Source organism: Sciurus carolinensis, chromosome 3, assembly GCF_902686445.1.
Source record: "Sciurus carolinensis chromosome 3, mSciCar1.2, whole genome shotgun sequence".
Classification (NCBI taxonomy): Eukaryota; Metazoa; Chordata; class Mammalia; order Rodentia; family Sciuridae; genus Sciurus; species Sciurus carolinensis.
This window is the reverse complement of record NC_062215.1, coordinates 154,722,865-154,742,631: the sequence shown is the minus strand read 5'-3', so window position 1 is coordinate 154,742,631 and position 19,767 is coordinate 154,722,865. Positions and strand designations below refer to the sequence as shown.

Sequence of the window (19,767 nt, the reverse complement as noted above, 5' to 3'; positions counted from 1 at the left end):
GGTCAAGTCACTAGATCCAGTAGGTGAAGGGTATCTATGAGCAGCACCCTGCCCCCATCCCACCCCCGTGTACGTACACACACACACACACACACACACACACACACACACACACGTTTTCTCTTCCATTTTGTTCCATTTTGCTGGGAATCCTCTGTGGGGTTGAAGACCTGCCCTCAAAAGTACCCACTTTCGACAGGTTGGAAACAAGACGAAAGAGCAGTAAAAACTGACTTTCATCCCAGCTCCAAACCTGACACAAGAAGCAGTCTCCAGATGATAACAGTCCTACTTTGGGAAAGAACTTCTCTCTTGGAGTTAATTCTCATCGACAGGGGAACTGTTCAAAACTGACCCGGTTCTGGTATGTTCCAAGTGACACTTTCCAATTGCAAACATCCCATTTTGGCGTTGGGAGGGGCAGTGAGGAGACTGCGGCACGCGCCATTGTTTTTACAATGTGTGTAATAAAAACTGTGTATTGGAAAACAAAGAGATAAGGAGGCCTGGGGAGTGCGGTCGGGCGCTTGCGGCACGGTCCTCCCGGCCTGGAACCTTGTGTGCCGGGGCCTGGCTACCGGGCCTCCGGGGGAAGCATTTGGGCGTGGGACCGCAAGCCGCCGCTTGTAAACAGAGCCGGGCTGGGGCGGGCAGCGGCCGCACCGGCTGTCACCGTGCGGCGGGCGGGCTGCCGAGGCCGGGCCCCCGCCAGCAGTAGGCTGCAGGCCCCGCCGCTGAAGGAAGACGAGCCACCGGGTGAGCATCCGCCTGCTTCGGTGCTGCCTGCGGGGCGCGGGGAGGGCCGGGCTGGGGATGACAGCATTGTAAACCCCGAGAAGCTCCCCGGGGTAGCGGTGATTCTGCTTTTTCTGCTCCGCACTGTTTTTTATTTCGTGCCGGAGGCTGCACTCCATTGCAATGGGTAATGAGTGAAGGGAGATTACATGATGCGCCGTTGCTCATTTTTTGGTGAATCAGGTAAATACATGAGTAGAAAGTAGTTGATGTAGGCGATCTTGATCCGTGCGTTGTTTCTGGTACCCTCTCTCCAGGGGTCATGGAAACCAAACCTCAGCAGAGCAAATTTTAGCCCACCTCAAGCCGGGCCGCCCAGAGAACGTAACGATTGTTCTTTCTGTCGACTCTGCCCATTTTAAATGTATAGTAAATGACACCACATGACTGATGACAAGCATGGGCTGGTCTTCTGTGAAAGGATTACTAAGCTAAAAAGATCAAGATAAGGAAATCTCAGGCCCACTTCTTAAATAAAATAAATTACTACCGAGAAATACAATTGGATGACAAATTGACACTGGTCTTTAAGTGTAGCTCGCAAAATAAGATCAATTTGAATTTACTAGATTAAAGTGAGACGGAACCATGCGGTTGTAAACTTATTTGGAAGGTATTTTTCCTTTTTTTTTTTTTTTTTTTTTTTTTGGCCTCCTTGGAAGAAACTAGAGGAAAATACCTATTTTCCCCCTTATTTTTAAGTTTCAATAATCACACTGTAATTGTGATTTGTATTTTAAAGTATGTGATTATAAAACATCACATGTAAATTATATTGGTGTACCTAAAATGCTAAGTACTGTTTGTCTCATTAACTTCAAGAAAATGCCTTAACAAAGAGTAGGCTACACATATCATCTCTAAAATATCAGTAGATATGTGTCACCTTGATCACATATTCTTTCAGGAGACATATTAGGTTAAATTGCACATTGAGACATGTTTTAAAATCATGCATCAAGAAATAATGTCTGTCAAGTTTATTTTTACAATGAATAGTATGATGTCATGACTCATAGCAAGTACTATATTGAGTCAGACTTCTTCAGTTTAAATTCCTGCTTGGTCACTTCCTAATTGTGTAACTTGGGAAGTTTACTTAGCTTTGCTTTGTTTGTATCTATAAAATGGAAATAATAACTCTACTGACCTCATTAGAGTTTTTATGAGGATTGAGATAATTTTTTAAAGTTATTAGAACACTGTCTAGTACATAGTAATTACCATGTATATATTTATTAATAAATATATAAAATAAATATATATCAGTGGTTGAAAAGCAGAATGGTGATTACCAAGGACTGGGGGAGGGAGGGCATGGGGAGTTGTTGTTTAATGGGTATTGAGTTTCCATTTTGCAAGATGGAAAGAGTTAAGGAGACTGTACAACAATGTGAATGTACTTAACTGAATGGTATTCTTTAAATGGTGAAGTGGTAAATTTCATGCTTTGTATATTTCACTATAGTGAAAAAAACAAGTATATCAATGTTGACAAAGTTAGGCCCTCAAAATCTTTATCAACGCAGAGTATCCCATCCATAGTTGCCTTTGCCATTGTGAAAGTGCAGCTTCACCCAAGTAGTCATCAAGAAGATGCATTTATTTAGTTGATGCATGTAATTGAGATTTATCATAAGGAGTATAAACAAATGATATGAAACTGCACCTAAGACTCTGGGGCAGGCACAATTCTAAAAATGCCCCTCCACCAAGATTTTTGTTCCCAATACTAAGAACCTGTGCATATGTTATAACTCCCTTGATTGTGTTCTGTTATATGGCACAGTTGAATTTAAAATGAGTAGATTTTCTAGGTTGGCCTAATCTAATCACAGGTGCCCAGATTTCTCTGCTTGAGAAATTTGAGATTTGAAGAATGGGAAGGCTCAACATGTTGCTGTTTTAAAGATGGAAGTGTACAGTTGAGAATGAACTCAGGCAACCTGTAGGAATTTAGAAGGTTGGAATTACTGAGGGTGGCCACCATCTAACAACCAGCATAGAAGTGAGAACCATAGAAAGGCCACAAGGCACTGACTTCTTTCAACAACACAAATGAGCTTGAAATAGGATTCTTTACCAGAGTTTCTAGATAAGAGACCAGATTAGTGCAGCCAATACCTTGTTTTATGGAGAGACCCTTAGCAGAGAACCCAGCCCAACCTATCCAAACTTCTGACATTCAAAACTGTGAGATAATAAGTGGGTGTTGTTTGAACTACTTAGTTTGTAGATATTTGTTATGCAGCAATAGAAAACTAAAACTGACTCCAACAGAAAAATGGCAAAAGAAATGAAGAGACTGTTCTGTTTTGGATCTTGAATATTCTCCAAAGGCCCATGTATTAAAGACTTGGTCCCCAGGGTGGTGCTACTAGGAAGTAATGGAACCCTTTAGAGGTGGGGCCAGGTGGGAGGCCATTAGATTATTGGGGGCATGCCTTCCAAGGAGATTGTGGGATTCCAGATACTTCCTTGTTCTTTTTGCTCCCAGGCTCATGATATAAGTGATTTTGCTGTATTAGGCATTCTGACCATAATGTGCTGCCTTGCTACGGGCCCAAATAAAATGGGGCTAATTAATTATATACTGAAACCTCCAAAACTATGAGCCAAAATAAACCATTTCTCTTTGTAAGTTGATTATCACAGGTCTTTCAGTATAGTAGCAGCAGGCTAACATACTAGCCATAGAAAAGAATATTAAATGCCAAAAATATATAGAACATTCTTTCCATTAATCAAAGAAATGAAAATTGAAACAATAGCAAGGTACCATTTTTCCAACTCTCCAATTAATATAGTTTCTACAAGTTCTAATTCTCCATTTCAGTAAGGGTGACACTCTTACGTGCTGTGAGAAACACACAATTATTATGATCTTTCTGAAAAGCACATTGGCTAAGTTATGAAAAGTCCCAATAATGCTCCTAACTTTGAAATCTTTTAGCATTCCTTTTCTGGAAATTTAATGAAGACTATTTTAAAAGTTAATATTCAAAGATGTTCAGAATAGCCTTGTTTAGAAAAGTATTGGCAGTAACATAAATGCCCAATAAAGGCAAACAGTTAAATTATGGTACCATAAAAAATATAGTGTTACACAGACACTAAAAAGTATATTTATGAAGAATCTTAACAGTGTAGTAAGGTGTTACCCAATTGTTACTGAGTGGGGGAACAATACAATAGAGAACCATGTCTATAATATGCTCTCAAGTATGTTAAAAAAAGAATCTCTGTAGGTGCTGGATGTGGTGGCTCATGCCTGGAATCCCAGCGACTCAGGCAGGAGGATCACAAGTACCAGGTCAGCTTTAGCAACTTAACAAGACCTTCTGCAACTTAGTGAGACCCTTTCTCAAAATAAAAAGGGACTGGAAATGGTAGCTTAGTGGTAAAGTGGCCCGAGGTTCAATCCCCAGTACCAATAAGTGAATAAATGAATGAATGAATGAGTGAATATCTCTGTAGAGGAAGGACTGAAAAGGTCAAAATGGGGCAGTGTTGAATAAGCATTGTTTATTTTGCCTTTTACTCTTTTTCTGTTTTCAAGATGCTGAACAATATACTTGTAACACTTTTTTATAGTCACTGAAGTCAATAAACTATTTAAAAACCTGTCTACATTGTGGGAAATACAATGAGTCTAACACATACAGTCTAATTATGAAGGTAATAAAATTAATAAATATGTGGAAGAAGTTGACTTTTTAAGAAAGTAATATGAGGCAGGAAACAATAAATATTGGAAAGATTGAAAATATAGTTGCATAGTGTTTCTTGGTATGTACTCATGGAAAGCTTTGTGGTGGAAAGATCACCTAGTATCATGCAAAAGCAATAGAAAAAGAAGGCACATAGCTGAATTTTATTAAAAGTTCTTTTTTACCCCTCCTAGATTAGTAGATTTAGGCTTTAGGTTATAGACAGAGTTTACTTATATAGGGGAAAAAAAAAAAAAGAACTGTGAGAAATTATGTAACTATTTGCCAAAAAGAAAGAGCTTTTTGCATGTTAGGACTAAGAAACCAAACTGGACATAGACTAGTATCATCTGCATTAGAAACATCCAAAGGTAATATTTCTTGAATATTTATCAGAGACTTAACATACTCTAACTCCAGTTTGTATACTTTTCAAAATACTTGAAGTCATTTGTTTCCATATTCAAGAAGCAGGCAGATAGATAGTTACTACTCTGATCTCTACTTTCTGGAGACCTGAAATAATAGGTCATTGGAGCAGAGTTTTTAGAGTTCTCCACCTCTATACCCCTAGAGAAGTAGAGAAAGTATCTTCTGACCCATGGGCTGCTAGCCAGATGCTGATTTGCTTCATGGGGAATGTTAGCCCTTTAAAAGAGAAGGTAACGAAGGAACTGCTTCTTTGTTTGTTTCCTTTTCCTTTTAGAGCAGATTTGGGATTTGATTCATAAAGGTTTGAACTATTTTCTAGCTTCTGGAGCAAGCCAAATGATTTCACGAACTCCATAATGAGTGTGATAAAGTGACCATCAGTAATAAAGTCCACACAGTTTGCTCTTATTTCATTGGCTACTTTGGATCATAATAAACACTGAAAAGCCCACATAATTTACCTTCCAGCTGACAACAGAGTGAAAGCTTTATTTGGCTGAATAGTGTAATTAATCTTGATGGCAGTATGAGTTATGAGCAAAATCCAAAATCAAAATATAGAGGCCTTTGCATTGAGATGTCACACATGCTGTTTTCATTAACATTTTGTTTGTTTTTCATACTCTGATTAATTGTTAATTGGAGTTACATGTTTCAAATTGTATTCCCTAATTATATGTCACATTTATGAGTATGGTAGAGATTTATTTATCCAATTATCTTGATTAGTGTAGTCAACTAAGAGTAAAAGCTATGTTGTTCAGCATTATCCAGTTCACTTTCAGACGTTTATCTAATTGGGAAATTGTTAATTATTCACTTCACTTTCTGGTCTGTAGATGTGATTTTAAATGTCGATCTTCAGTTATGGAATGGAGAACATGTATTATAGGTTAGAAAACATCAGAAATGTAATCAGCAGTTTTCATGGATAGGAAATTAGCTAAATGATCTCTTCCCATGTGTTTTCCAGAACAATTTCTCTTCTACCTTCAGGGATCCGTTTATTCACTGATTCCAGAAATGAGGATTGAACATTTGCCAGTGTCATGGCACTGTACTTAGAGCTGGGAATACAACCTTGAACATGATAGGCACAGTCCTTGCATTTGTGAAGTTTATAGTGTACTGGAGGAAACAGACTGTTTTTTTTTAATAACATAAGAAGCATTCTAATGGAGGAAGTCAGGGTGCTATGGAAGAGCATAGGTTTCCTGTTCAAAATGAACCTCAGGGGTCAGAGACATGATTCCTCAGAAAAGGCCTGAAGGCTGAATTAAAACTAGTCAGTTTGCAGGTGAGGGTGGGAAGAGGTATGCTTAGGGAGGGAACAGTAGTGGTAAAGGGATGAGATGATGGTGGTGGGAAAAAGCATTCCAGGCAGACGAAACAGGATAGTTAAGAAAGCATGTAGAAAATTCTAGTTTCTAAATTCGTTATGACTGGAGACAAAGTAGTGTTGCAATGAGAGAGGGAGAGTCAAGAGGTAAGCCCAGGGAGGTGAGTGGCCATGAGCTTTTGCAGGTCATGTTAAGGAATGTATGGTTTACCCAGAAGCCTTTGTAGAAAGCCCTCTTTGGTTGCAGTGTGGCAAGTGAGTAAGAGGAAGATTAAGACTGAAGGGAAGACTACTGGATGGTGGTGACTGCACCTAGGCAGCAGGGGTGGGGAAATGGATAGATCTGGCAGGTATTGTAGAGGTAGGCTTCACACGAGTTGCCGAGTTGGAGTAATTGTAGGTGAGGGAGCCACAAGGGCCAAGACTGATTGATGTTCATATTTCTGGGGCAGATAGTGATATCCTTCACTCTAGAAAATTCTGGGACAAGGGACAGGTTTGAAGGGCAGATGAGGAGTTTGGTTTGGTGCATATCAAGAATTTAAGGGACATACAAAAGGCATTTCCCTATGTGGGTCTAGATCTCAGGAGAGTGATCTGTTCCTCATCTGCTGTGTGTATTGGAAATGGACTGGAGCTGAAGCCACAAGAATACAGATCGCTCGGGGAGAGCAGAAGAGGAACTAGATAAGAGGATTATAGTGATAACAAGAATACTAACATTTATGACATGGGCATAGAGGGGAGTAAGAGGAGCAGCTAGAGATGGAGGAATACCAGAGCAGGCTGTGTCTGTGGGGGTGTGAGAGCAATAGAATGGATGCTCTTAGGTCACATGCCCAGTGGTTAGTGAGATACATAGGGAGAAGTCTCCTGGATTTAGCAACATAGGACATATTGCTGACCTTTGCCTATGAAGTTTCAGCTGGGGCAGAACCAGACTGCTTCAGGGGTGAGAAATAGAGTCTGCAAGGAAAAAGAATGAGTTTCTTTCAGAAACATAGACAAAGATGAGAGGAGGGGTAATATATCCTCAGTGTGGAAGAGCTTGGGAAGCAAGAGGGGGTTTTATTTTCCGTTGTTCTTTGAGAAGATCTGTTCCTTTTAACTCATACAGTGCTTGTCCCACTGAATCCCTCCATTCTAAGACCACCAGAAAAGTGGAGGCAGAGCAACTCCTGTTGGCTTGGGCAATGCAGGAGGCACCCTTGAGTAGGAACTCTTGGAACTTCCAAAACTGATTGCTGTCACTACTCTGTGACTTTGTGTTGATTTAAAATGGGAGAAGATCAAAGAGAATGTGGTGACCTTTTCCTTGGTACCAGGAAGACCCTTGTGGTCATCCTGTGGCCTGATTTGGAGTTCATCAAGCACTACTTTATGTTATTTGACATGTGCTCCAAAACCACCTTTGAAAGTGAGGAAGGTATCTTTATTCACCCTACATTGCAGACAAAGTAAGTGAAATCCAGGTTCCATTGGCTTTCACAGAATCATACTTCTGCTAGTGGTGCATAGAAGATTGAGACTCAGGTCTTCTAATTCCAGATCTTGTGGTCCAAAAGTAGTTGTCTTTTATCAAAAGGTTATTTATGATGTCTATATTTTCATTGTAGTGTGGCAATATGAAGCCTGGCATATGATCTTTTAGTAGACTTGAAACAAGACTGAAGATTGAGGGCCAATTTTTAAATTTTGTTTGAATCCCATATGTATTGATATTTGTCATCCCTTAAAGTCAAGTTGGCTTTAGAAGGAGGCAATTTATTTGAATATGTCTTAAGAGTTAAAAATGTTTGAATTAGGGGCTGGGGAGATAGCTCAGTTGGTAGAGTGCTTGCAAGGCAAGCACAAGGCCCTGGGTTCAATCCCCAGCACCACAAAAAAAAAAAAAAAAAAAAAAGTGATTATCTATAGTAACATCTAATTTGAAAATATTTCTCTTTAATTCTTTTGACAGAAACATTTGTTTGCAAGTTCTTTTAAGCAAACATTTTTACAAGTGTTTCTATTTATTGGCTAAATGAAAAATGATGTCTTAGGGAAACATTAGAAAAAAGTTCAGGCAATTAGGACTATGTAAACATTTGCAAAAGCTCGTTTGGCCTAAATGAAGTCACGGTTATTATACCCTTGCAAACATTCCAAGTAATGTGTCCAAGGTCAAAAGAGAATTGAGTTTAGTTATGTAGTTAGAGAATGACTTTTTAATTCTGTTCAGGGACTTCTCATCTACATTCCCTTAGAGAACTTACAAAGACACAGAAGTATTATAGAAGTGTTTTTTTTTTTTTTTCCAACAGTTAAATATCAACTGTTTCCCTGGAAGTAAAGATGATATTTATTAATGAACTCCTAGATCATAGGATTAACAAATAGAGACATTTAAAAATAAATGTTAAATTGACTGGTGTTTAGCCCTAAGATTTGAAGCACTGTGTGTGTAAAATGTTAGCATATTATTTCAGGATAATTAATTTTCTTTGAATTGTCATATAGAACTGTGTGTGTATTTTAGGCAGAGGGATTAGAAACCTTGCTCCTTAGACAAGTTACTTCATCTCTTTACATCTCAGTCTCCTTGTCTGTGAAGTGGTAATAATAATAACAGCTCTCTAAATAGTGTTGTTGTGAAGTGAGGATGTAACAACACCCTGTAGGTAAAGGGCTTTACATAATGTCTGTCCTTTAATAAATACTAAATAACTTTTATTTAATTATTATTTAATTTTGGTCTTAGCTTAGGACCTATAAGGATTAGCTTAATTTTGTTTTTAACCATTTTATTAAGAAATCATTCCACCTTTAACATGTGACCATCCATATCAAAGGGAACCTCTGCAGGACATTAGTTTAGTACAGTACTAGTTAGTAGTTCCTAATCATGGGCAACTGTTTATATGCTTATCATCATAATGTCAGGGCAAAGCAATCAAGGAAGTGTAGATAAGAGCCCTAGAATTCAACTGCAGAATATTCACACATTGCAGAATTGTTTTGTAAAAATTTATTTTATACTAGTGGTAATGGTCCATGATAGAAGAAATTTAAGCCCATATTTGGGGGTAAAAATGTAGGTCCTACTATTCTTATCTTTCATATTTTTAAAAATTTCCCTCTGTCCTATATGATGGGCAGAGATTTTTCTGACCTTCATGTTGTACATAGTTAAATAAGAAAGGCTCATTATGTATTTTGGCTTATCTTTTAGAGTCAAAGACAGTGTTTTGTCTGAACTTGCTGGCCTTGCTTGCTTCCTGACTAAACTGTTCATAGGCTGATTAGTTGCTAAGGTCATTGTCACAGATTAAGTCCAAAAGGAAGGCAGGGGTGATGGATACAGGCTATCACCATGACTGACAGAGTTTGCCTGTTGTTTCAAATGAGAGGTGAGTCACCTTTTAGACCTGATCATTGGTCTTGTACTCTTGGGCTGCCATTTGACAAAGATCCAATGTTACTTTTTAGCAGGTTCAAGTGCAACAGAGAAAAGAAAAAAGGAACAATTAATTCTCACATGCATTTATTGTAAGTGTCTACAGGAAGTGACCTTGTGAATTTGTGCTAACCCACAGGCTGATGGTTATTTTGAAAGTTAAAATTTTAAGTATTCTTCCTCCTGCTAATCAGCTGCAGGGACTTAAGGCATTAAAGTCAACAGAAAGTTAATTATTCATTTCCCATGACATCCTGGCCACCCAGCAAAGGCCTCCTATTGGACAGGAATGTTTCTTTGGGTCAAAAAGACTTGAGCAGTATGTGAAGAAGGTCTTTACATTCTTGCCTTCTGTGTGTTTGATCATGTAGAGCTCAATCTTTGATGAGATCTTTGAAGCTGTTACTATAGGCTGACAGCTTCATGTCTGAAGCAGCATCATTTCTAGATCAGGTATAATTGGTTTTGTTTGAATGTTTCTCTGGTCTTTGTTTTTTTCTCAAATTATCTCGGTGTATTATCTTTGTCACTTAATTGTATTTCGTTACTTAAAACTCTTTCTTTTCCTTTGATTAGTAGTGATTCCTTATTTGTCTTCCCATAACACCTTTTGTATACTTTTGTTAAGGCACTTTTTATATTTGTTTTTCTCTGTTCCCCACTAGCTATTAATTACTTCAAGGGCAGGAGCTGTGTTTTGTGTCCCTAGTATTTAAGTAATGTTTGGGTACCTGATCCATCCTTTGTAAATACTTGTTGAGTAAGAATGGTTGTGTAGTTAGGAATCAGCTCACTTCTAACAGAAATAATAATTGTTTTAGATTTTGCAAAGAACTTCCACATGCATGACCTGCATTTGTGCTTCTTAACTCTCTAAGGAAGACAGGGGCAGGTGTTTGTAGGATTTCCATTTACAGAGGAGGGCCAGCAGACTCTGAGTTGGCCTGACTTGCTGGGTGTCATTCAGTTTAGAAGACAGTGCTGGGACATGAACCCTCTCCTGGAGTTAGAAAGTTTGTTCTGCCCCTTGCCACAACTTTGTTCCACTGAACAAACTCAATACTTAGCCTGGGTGGCTCATGTGTTGGGTTTGACTTAGTTACTTCTTGTTTATGGACCTTCTACCACCAGGGCGCCTGTGAGATTTAAGGTGATTTAAAAGGTAATTGAACTTGGGTGGCCCACAGGACTCAGTAATTAGACAGGGATTTCAGGAACTTCTTTTTCTTCCCCAAGGGACTTCACTGACAATAGATGAGTCATCTTGGTCTCTTTCATCATCTTTGAAATAGTCCTTTACCTACCTCTCTCTTTTGAGATTACTACAAGTATTTATTAAGAAACTTATCAAGCACTTTACAAACCATACTCTAAAGCATGCCTGTGAAAAATGAGTATTCTCAGTAAAACCAAGTGATTTTCCCACATGTTAACTTAATTTGAGGAGTTATATGAGAAAAGTGAATGAAACTCAATCCTGTATTGGTTTTGGAAACAGAGCCCCACTTTTCTGGTTCAAGTAGAAGATTCTAAATAGTTACATGGCTGATCGATATCTTTAAATCTGAAGCTATTTCCCTAGCTCTTGTAGGGGATCTCACATCTTTGAGTCTCACTGTACCACCTTGTTATGTTCTCGGTTGTGTCTGTCACACATTCAGCCTGTGCCAGCTAGCTTGGCTTCTGTGGTGTAGGTACACCTAGCCAGTTATTCCTTTTGCAGTCAGAGGCCAACTCAAGAAATGTGGTTTTACGATGGAGTTTTTGCCTTGTTCACCCTGGTATTAGTTTGAAGGTAGTTAGAGTGGTTCCTTTGTTTGCTTTTAACTCACCATTCTCTTCCATGGAGGCAGAGGGAGATGGAAAGCATCAAGTCTGCATTTTTAGACGCTTACATAACTGAAATTTGCTTCTGTGTGTTTTGTTTCTAAGAGCAGGACACATTGGAGCACTAGTGGTTTTATGGAAATGGGCTTCCTAACCAGAAGCCTCGGCTTTCCAATCCAGTGGTCGACATAGGGGTATAATAACATTGATGCTTTTGGTAGCAAAGAAGCCTGAAATTTGAAAAACCATGCTTATAGTTAGCATGGTTTCTGTGAAAACATCTCAGGGCACCAAGTATCTCAATGAATTTGCAGGTGGAAAACAATAAACATGTGGTGAGATGTACTGAAAAAGGCTTCAAATTGATCAAAGTTATTTCAAAGGGAATGCATCATTACTGGGGTCAAAAGAGCTACAGCTCTATGTCACTGGCAAATTAGACCCATCAAGTTGCTTGATATTGTAGTGGGTCGCAAATTAATTTCTAAGTTCTGTAATAGATGCTTTTGTTTCTGTGAAAGGTCTAAGTGTGGTCCTTGCCACTGACTTTTGTCATGTTATTTTAAAATCCTCTTTTAAATAGCTAGGAAGCTTTTTCTACTAAGAAAAAAATTAAAGCTTGAATCAACATAATGTTTTAGAAAGTACATCAAATTTTACTTAAAGTGAACTTGTAAAGAATTCAAATATACTTTACCAGAAAAATAGTTTTACATATCTTTATATATCTTTACAGATGTCAGTGCTCTGAAAATTTTGTTCTTTATGGTCTTTATTCAATTATTCATTCAACAAATATTTAGTGAGTATCCATTATGTACTAGCCACAGTTTTAGGCCCAGCAAGGTTATACAAATAGAATAGGACTGAATTGCTGCTCTCAAATTGCTGTAAATGCAGAGGTTAAGTGTGCGACCTTAGTCATGGTAGCCTCAGTTAAGTCTTGATTTCCTCTTTTGTAAAATGGGAATCATAGTGCTCACATTTACACACTGTGACACTTAAGAGATATAAAGTACCATGTCATACCTGGAACAAAATAGGATTTTGATAAATTATAATTATCATCATCATTATCTCTGAAAGTGGATGCAGCATGTAATATATGTTGTGGAGGAGGTACCAAATACAGTCTGTGGCAGTTTAAAGAAAGAAGAGACCATTTTAGAATCAGGAGTAAAAAAAAAGAAAAAGTTTGCAGAAGAGGTGGTGTTTGAGCTGGGCCTTGAAGAGTAGATAGAATTTCAGTAGATGGAAGTGGGACAGTGTAGCTCAGTGACAACTGCCAGCAAAGGCTTAGTGTTGAAAAGCAAAAAAAATTAGCATTATTATTCTAGTTTGGAGAAAAGAGAAATGCAAAGTTGGACTGGCAAGCTGAACCAAGGTTGTAGATGTCCTAGAATGCCAGGTTAAAGATTTGAACCTGTCATCAATGGAAGTTTCATTGAACTTTTTGTTTGTTTGTTTGTTTTTGCCTAGAACAGTGCCTAGCACATAGCGGTCACTCAGCAAATAATTACTAAATAAGTAATTGAGGGTGATTTTAGACACATTGTGCTTAATTTTGCCATGAAGAAGAAAAATAGAAATGCCCTACAAATAATTGGGAACACAGGACCAGATGCCAGGTCTGAGATTGAGGCTGAGGGTAGAAATTTGGGTGACATGAATATAGAAGTAATTATCGAAATTGCATTTGTAGTTTCATTGACTTAAGGAGAATGTGTAACTTCAGCTAGAGAGGAGAGCTCAGGCAATGCCCACATTTGATTAGGAGACCAGCAATGAAAAGAGGAATATGGAAACTGAGACTGAGGGGATAGAAATAAGAGGGGAATCTAAGAATATAGTGCCCATAAAATCCTGGGAGGAAACTTTTAAGGAGGGTTCATTAACAGTATCAAGAACTTTGAAAAACTGTAGTGGCTGTATAATAATGAGATAACTAGATAGCTGTGAAAAAGAAGTTCAGTGGAGTGGGGTCTTAATCCAGGTAGTAAGGTGTCCCTGGGGCTGGCCAGTGGACCAGCTTTCTTGCTTGCTCTTTTTTCCTTCTTCTTCCTCCTCTTCCTCCTTCTCTTCTTCTTCCTCTTCTTCATTAGCCTTTCTTGCTGTTTGTTTTTGGAGCATGTATTTAAAGGACAGTGTGACCAAACTATATATGTAATCTTGATTCCTATTAAGTACTGAATAAAAAATGCCTGTTAGTTTGATTTCCCTGAATCATGAGCTTATGACTGATTTTTATTTTATTTTCCATTTTTGTCAGTATTTTCCAGAATTTCTATGAGTATTTATTACATTTAGAACAGGAAAAAACACTATATAAATTATTTTTGCATGAATGGTATGTTCATCCCATAGCATAGCAATAGTCTTCTCATTTGTTGGAATTTGGATACACTACAGCCATTTAGTGTTTCTTCTAAGTGTATGAAAATGGGATTCTATGTTTCTATCTGTCCATCTCATCTGAAAGCCCCCTGAGCTTTTTTTTTTTTTTTCTTTTAATGAGGTCCACTCCAGCAGCACTTCCTAATCTGCTTGTGGCATGCCTGTGTGCCATCAGTATACTTACATTGTCTTTATGACAAAACACCATGAAAAATCATAACCTCATGGTCCAGAAAGGTCATGTTAACTACAGTCAGATCCTCTTCTGGTGGATCCATTATGTTATGCAACTCAGAAATTTCTCAATCAGCCACAATCTTAACCAAAGTAAAAATATGTGCGAACCATGAGTGCTGACCACCCTTGTGACCACCCTTTATTCTCATTTTTGAAAATAGATTAGCAGAAACAAGTTATCCTAGGTGTCTTTGGCGTTGCTTTTTTCTGCACAGTCCAGCTGCTTCTAAAACTATATGGCCTCAAATACCTCCAGCACTCATTAAATTCTGATTACAATTCATTCGGTCAAGGAGAGAAGTCAGCGCTTTTGCCATGGAGCTCAGGAGAACATGACTTCTCTGTGTGGGTTGGCTTATCTGCTCCACCTCTGTGTGGGAGGGCTGCTATATTCATCCTGTTAATTAGCCATGCCTTCTGAGCATGTAAACAGAAGATTTCCTTGTTAGAAAATAGCAGTACACTGATTCTCTATGCTATTACATTTTGATACATGCATGGGATTCTTGGGGTTGAGCTCTTGTTACTGTGTTGACAGATGGACCTCAATTTCTCAACTATATTAAACAGGAGAACTATTTCCCTTTATAGGAAGGGTATTCTATATAAATATAAGATAAATATCTATAGGTCATTGAGTTTGACTGAAAAGTAATGTTCTGTAAGAAGCCAGTTGCTGACTTTGCCTCCTTGGGCTGATGAATCTTTCTAGGGAGAGATCAAGAGTACATGGTTGTTGAGGAGTGAGGTCCAATGGAGTGCTCCATTCTTATACTGCAATTTGCATTTTTAAAGGCATATTGGAAGGATCCACATGCAAAGTTGTTTGATATTAGCAATTTTATTGGATACCAGTAGCTGAGTTAGGCACCCAGAGGTTAAATGGTTTGCCAGAGGCCACCCAGCAAGTATGTGGTTGAGCAAATTTAGAACATGGTTTGATTGGCTCCTGATGTCCATCCAACTTTGTGTTGATGCACATCACCCTGCACCCACACACTTTGTCAGAGGAAGGATCGCTTCATATTTTAACCTGTCTGAATATGTTAATTTTTAGATTAGTTGATTCAAAACCAAATGAGGCAGGCCAGTAATAAGTGTTCAATTACAGAGACTAAACTCTATTTAAGGGCAATAGAACCCAGGAAAAGATGAAATTCCAGAATGGATAAGGTTGGAAAATGGAGTCCAAGGGATGAAAACAGATTGTGTGGGAGAGTGAATAAGACCCTGTGCCTGCACAGAGCTCAGAATTGGGTCTAGAGAGATTGGCCAACAATTTCAGTACAATGTAGCAAACCCAGAGTACTAGGAGAGCCTCTGCAAACAGGAAATAGAAAAGATTCTCCAACCTGAACAAAAGCACAGAGGAGTAAAACAGTGAGGTGGCAGTGGAGAAGTAGTTAGGCCAGGAAAGGAAATGAGTACCATGCAGAGGAATAAAAAAGCACGTGTCTACTTAATGCCTTTACATGTGTGCCAGCCATTATTCTATATACTTGGGATGCCTTGGTGAAGAAAATGAGCTTAAATTCCTGGACTTGTAGAGCTTATGTTTTTGTAGGGAGAAACACTAAACAGTTAAGTAAATTAAGTGATATGTTAGAAGATGGTAAATGGTTAAGGAAAAAGGGCACCTCCAGCCAGGTGATCAAGGTTAACCTGAACAGTAGTAGTAGTCATGTTGATAATATGTAATTGTGATATACTATGAGAATGGCACTTCGCCCTGTGGTCTTCCTCCCCAAAACATACAGCTCTAGTCTAATCATGAGAAAAACATCAAACAAATCCCACATGGTGGACAGTCTATAAGATATCTTACCAGTCCTCCTCAAAACTGTCAAGGTCCTCAAAAACAAGCAAAGTCTCAGAAACTGTCACAGCCAAGAGGAGGCTAAGGGTGCATGACAACTAAATGTCATGTATTGTCCTATATAGGATTCTGGAACAAAAAAAGGACATTAGGTAAAATTGAGAGAATTGAAATTAAGTATGGGTTTTAGTTAATAGTAATGTGTTACTATTGGTTCATTTATTGTTACAAATGTGCCATACTAATCATACTAATGTAAGATGTTATATAGAAGAAACTGGGTGTGGGATATACGAGAATACTTGCTATACTTGTAGTAGTTCTGAGATGAAACTCTTCTAAGATGAAAAGTTTATTTGGAAAAAAAAAAAAAACAGTAAGTGAGATTAAGAATCTAGGGTGGGCTGGGGAGATAGCTCAGTCGGTAGAGTGCTTGCCTTGCAAGCACAAGGCCCTGGGTTCGATCCCCAGCACCGCAAAAAAAAAAAAAAGAATCTAGGGCAAGGCTGGGGCTCAGTGGTAGAGCACTTGCCTAGCAGAGCTATGAGTTTGCTCCCCAGCATCACTTAAAAAAAAAAAAAGAGTCCTGGATGGAGATGTGTATATAAATTTAAATAGAGTACTCAAGGGGCAAGCCTCATTGAGGAGACATGAGCAATCACTTTAAGAGAGAGTTGGCCATGTCGGTATTTGGAGGAATAGATAAAGAAAGACCTCAGGTGAGAACATGTTTCCCTGTCTGGAAATGAACATAATACTGCCCATGGGACCTCTTAATCTCTCTGGGCCTTGGTGTCCTCTTGAAAGGCTGGTTTTGAAAGGATGATTTCTAAGACTGATTCCTGTTTAATAGTCTTTGGTGTTACCACGTGTGACAGAAGAGTTCCACAGCCACAGTCCTGGCTATCAGCAGTTACATGCTTCTGTGAACACCCACGCAGAGAGCACAAAAAAGTGTGTTCCTAGACATTTTGACAAATTAAAAAAAACAACCAAACACCCACTTACCTTGCAAATATTTACTTTCTCTATAGCTTGGTTTAAAGACTGGATTTGAAACATGAGGTTAAAAAAAAAAGGAGTATCTATATCTGTAATCTTTTAAGATTAACTTAATGCTCTGTACCTTAGTACCTCTTCTGTAAAATGCTAATCTTATATTTTATGTTCATTTGAACTTCTATCAAAGAAAGAATCAGAAGTTTTAAGATTGATTATTTCTTTTTCATAGTCTCTAATGTATAAGATGCAACTGAAAAAATTCCAAGTTTCAAAATTACAGAATACTAAAACCCTATTACTCAATTCAAGAGACTGAAGTCTTAACTTTAGATTCAGGGGAAAAAAATAGAAAAACAACAAAAACCTGTTTGTAGCTAGAAAAATTTTATGAAGTACTAACACAGAAAATATCAGAATATTTAACAGAAAATTCATCATAGTCATTATCACTTTAGAAGAGTAGATAATGACAGTTTTCTGTGAATCACATCCTTGATAAATCTAAAACAAAGGTTTGTATAATTTAATTTGCATATATTAATCAACATAGATTAGTGCTATTGCTATAACTGTGTAATGACCTAAGTACTAAAAAGTAATTAGCTATAAACATTTTGAAGGTTTGGGAAAGAAAGCATGTCTCAGTTGTTTATTCACAGTGAAAGAAAAACCTTTGCTTAGTTGTTTTGTTTATGTATTTGATTGTTGCTAAAGGTACACAGGTATATGCAAATATTGGGCACTTGAAATGTGGCTAGTGTGATCAAGAGACTGATTTTTCTGAATTTAAATTTAAAGCACAATTCTACTGTGTTAGATTGCGTCATTGTCAAGGTCTGTTCTATTTTACCTAATCTTGGAGATCTAATGTTTCCCAGAGAGAAAGTTGGTGTTCATGTAGGATTCTTTCTGTTCAGGCAGAGGTGTGAGAGTCAGGCCTTGAGGTCTGAACCGAAGCCTGTGCTCAAGACATAGATGCCCCCAGGTGAGACCTGTACTTTGAGGCCAATCCTGGCAGCCTCAGGGAGTTTGGAGCCTGAAACCAGCTTCCGAGAAGACTGGAGGAATGCTGAGGTCTGAAGTCATCCTAGGGCATTATATAATCTCACTGAGGAAGCACCAGCACAATAACGTTCAGGTTGATAAAAAGACAGAGTTTCCTTCTCTACTTCCCTCTTGAACTTTTAAGCCCAGCAGATTGTCAGTGCTTTCAGGGTTTGTAAAAGGACTCAGGCGTTTATGACTTTCAGACTAATTATGATAGAGGCCGGTCACAGAAACCCTAGTCTCTTTTGCTTACTATTTTAGGACAGTATATCAGAGATTTTGCCAGGGCAGTCTTTTCACAACTGCTTTCAAAGGTTTCTCTGTGTGAGTAAAAGCTGTTGGCCTTATTTCTCCTTATCAAGAACTCCACCCTGCTCTGTGTAAGTTCTAATACAAAGCGGGGATGATGTGTCCTTCTCACAGTGGAACTTCTGTGTAGGTGTTGTCCCCCTTTGTGTTCCACTGCCATAGAAGAGTTGTAAAGATTGAAAAGTAATTGGGCAGGTTTGAATATTACAGAATACACTGAACCACGTACCAATGTTGTTCTGTTTGTTTTCTTCCAGGAAATCAAGAATTGCCATGGCATTGCTTGACAAGCACTACCTGTTGTCTTCAAGATATTTCACTGAAGAATAAGCTCAAAGAAACCTCTCTCTTCTTATACCTCTGTTAGCTAGCAGATGTTTTCAATGACCAGGAAAACATCAACCACTTGTGTGCGTGGCCTGCTTTAGGCAGCTGAATGAAGTTTCACTCCAGTGGTTTTCAAAGCTCTATTGCCGAAGCACCTCTCTTTCTCGGGTGAATGTTCATGAAACCCTTTCCTGAACTAGCTTAGGAGGCATAGGCCTCTTGGAACCTGTGACATGGAAGCTTTGGAAGTGGATGATATCAGCCCAGCGTTAGAAGTTACTGAGGATTTCTTTAGTACTTTTGATAGCAAGCTAGAAAAAGCTGTTCAGCAAGCAGAAGTTTATGGGATTCAGGAAGTCCCTGAACTGGTGGGACATGAGGTACTCAGTAACATAACAGACAATGGTGCTATGAGAAATGTTGCCTCCCTGGGCAAGGGAGGCATGATCTGGGACCATTGTAAGAGCAAGCTCTTAGAAACCAAAGCTCAAAATGTCTTTCCTGCCAAAGAACAGTTTATGGTCCAGAGAGGGACAACTCCAGATAATCTTTCCTGGATGGAACAAAAGGAAGCATCAACCTTTAATTTTTTCAATATCTGTCAACGTCGAAGGGATAGGCCTCGTTCTGTGAATGACTTATTGGATGAAACTTCTACTTTCAAGCCAGGGCATGCTCGATCAAGGTCAGATATTACCCAAGTGGACTGGCGCATGGTCCTCAAAACCATGCCTTTGCAGCAACAGCAGCAGCAGCAACCATCTCTTCCAGGTCCTCCCTTCACCAGGCCATCTTTTCTGTTGCCCTCACCAAGTAAGGTAGAAGATGCCCAAGGAAATACTGGTATGTTTTTATATTTGAGGTCTATTGAATAATTGTTAATTTTTTCCCTTTGTCTCTCTTGCATCTTGCCTCAGGAGAATGTTACTGTCTGGTATACACATCTGGCTTTGCTTATTGAAGCTCACTCTTCCATTTACATTGGCCCTTTACCTTACCTCTAGTCAATAATCCTGTTACTTCTTAAAAGGCATTTAGCAAAAAGACAACTATGGTTAATTCTTCCTTTCTAATCTTGTGTATTAAAATCAGAATG

At 38.6% G+C, this 19,767-nt stretch overlaps 1 protein-coding gene across 3 annotated transcripts in view; it reads left to right on the top strand.

Moving 5' to 3' along the window:
* The first annotated feature begins 624 nt into the window (after positions 1 to 624).
* Positions 625 to 19,767, top strand: part of Plekhm3 (pleckstrin homology domain containing M3) — a 169,085-nt gene continuing 149,942 nt past the window's right edge. For all 3 annotated transcript variants that reach the window (XM_047545129.1, XM_047545130.1, XM_047545131.1), the window contains exons 1-2: positions 625 to 756; positions 18,602 to 19,514. In XM_047545129.1, coding sequence (XP_047401085.1) covers positions 18,905 to 19,514 — 610 coding nt within the window. In that variant the 5' untranslated portion in view covers positions 625 to 756; positions 18,602 to 18,904. The remainder of the gene's footprint in view (positions 757 to 18,601; positions 19,515 to 19,767) is intronic.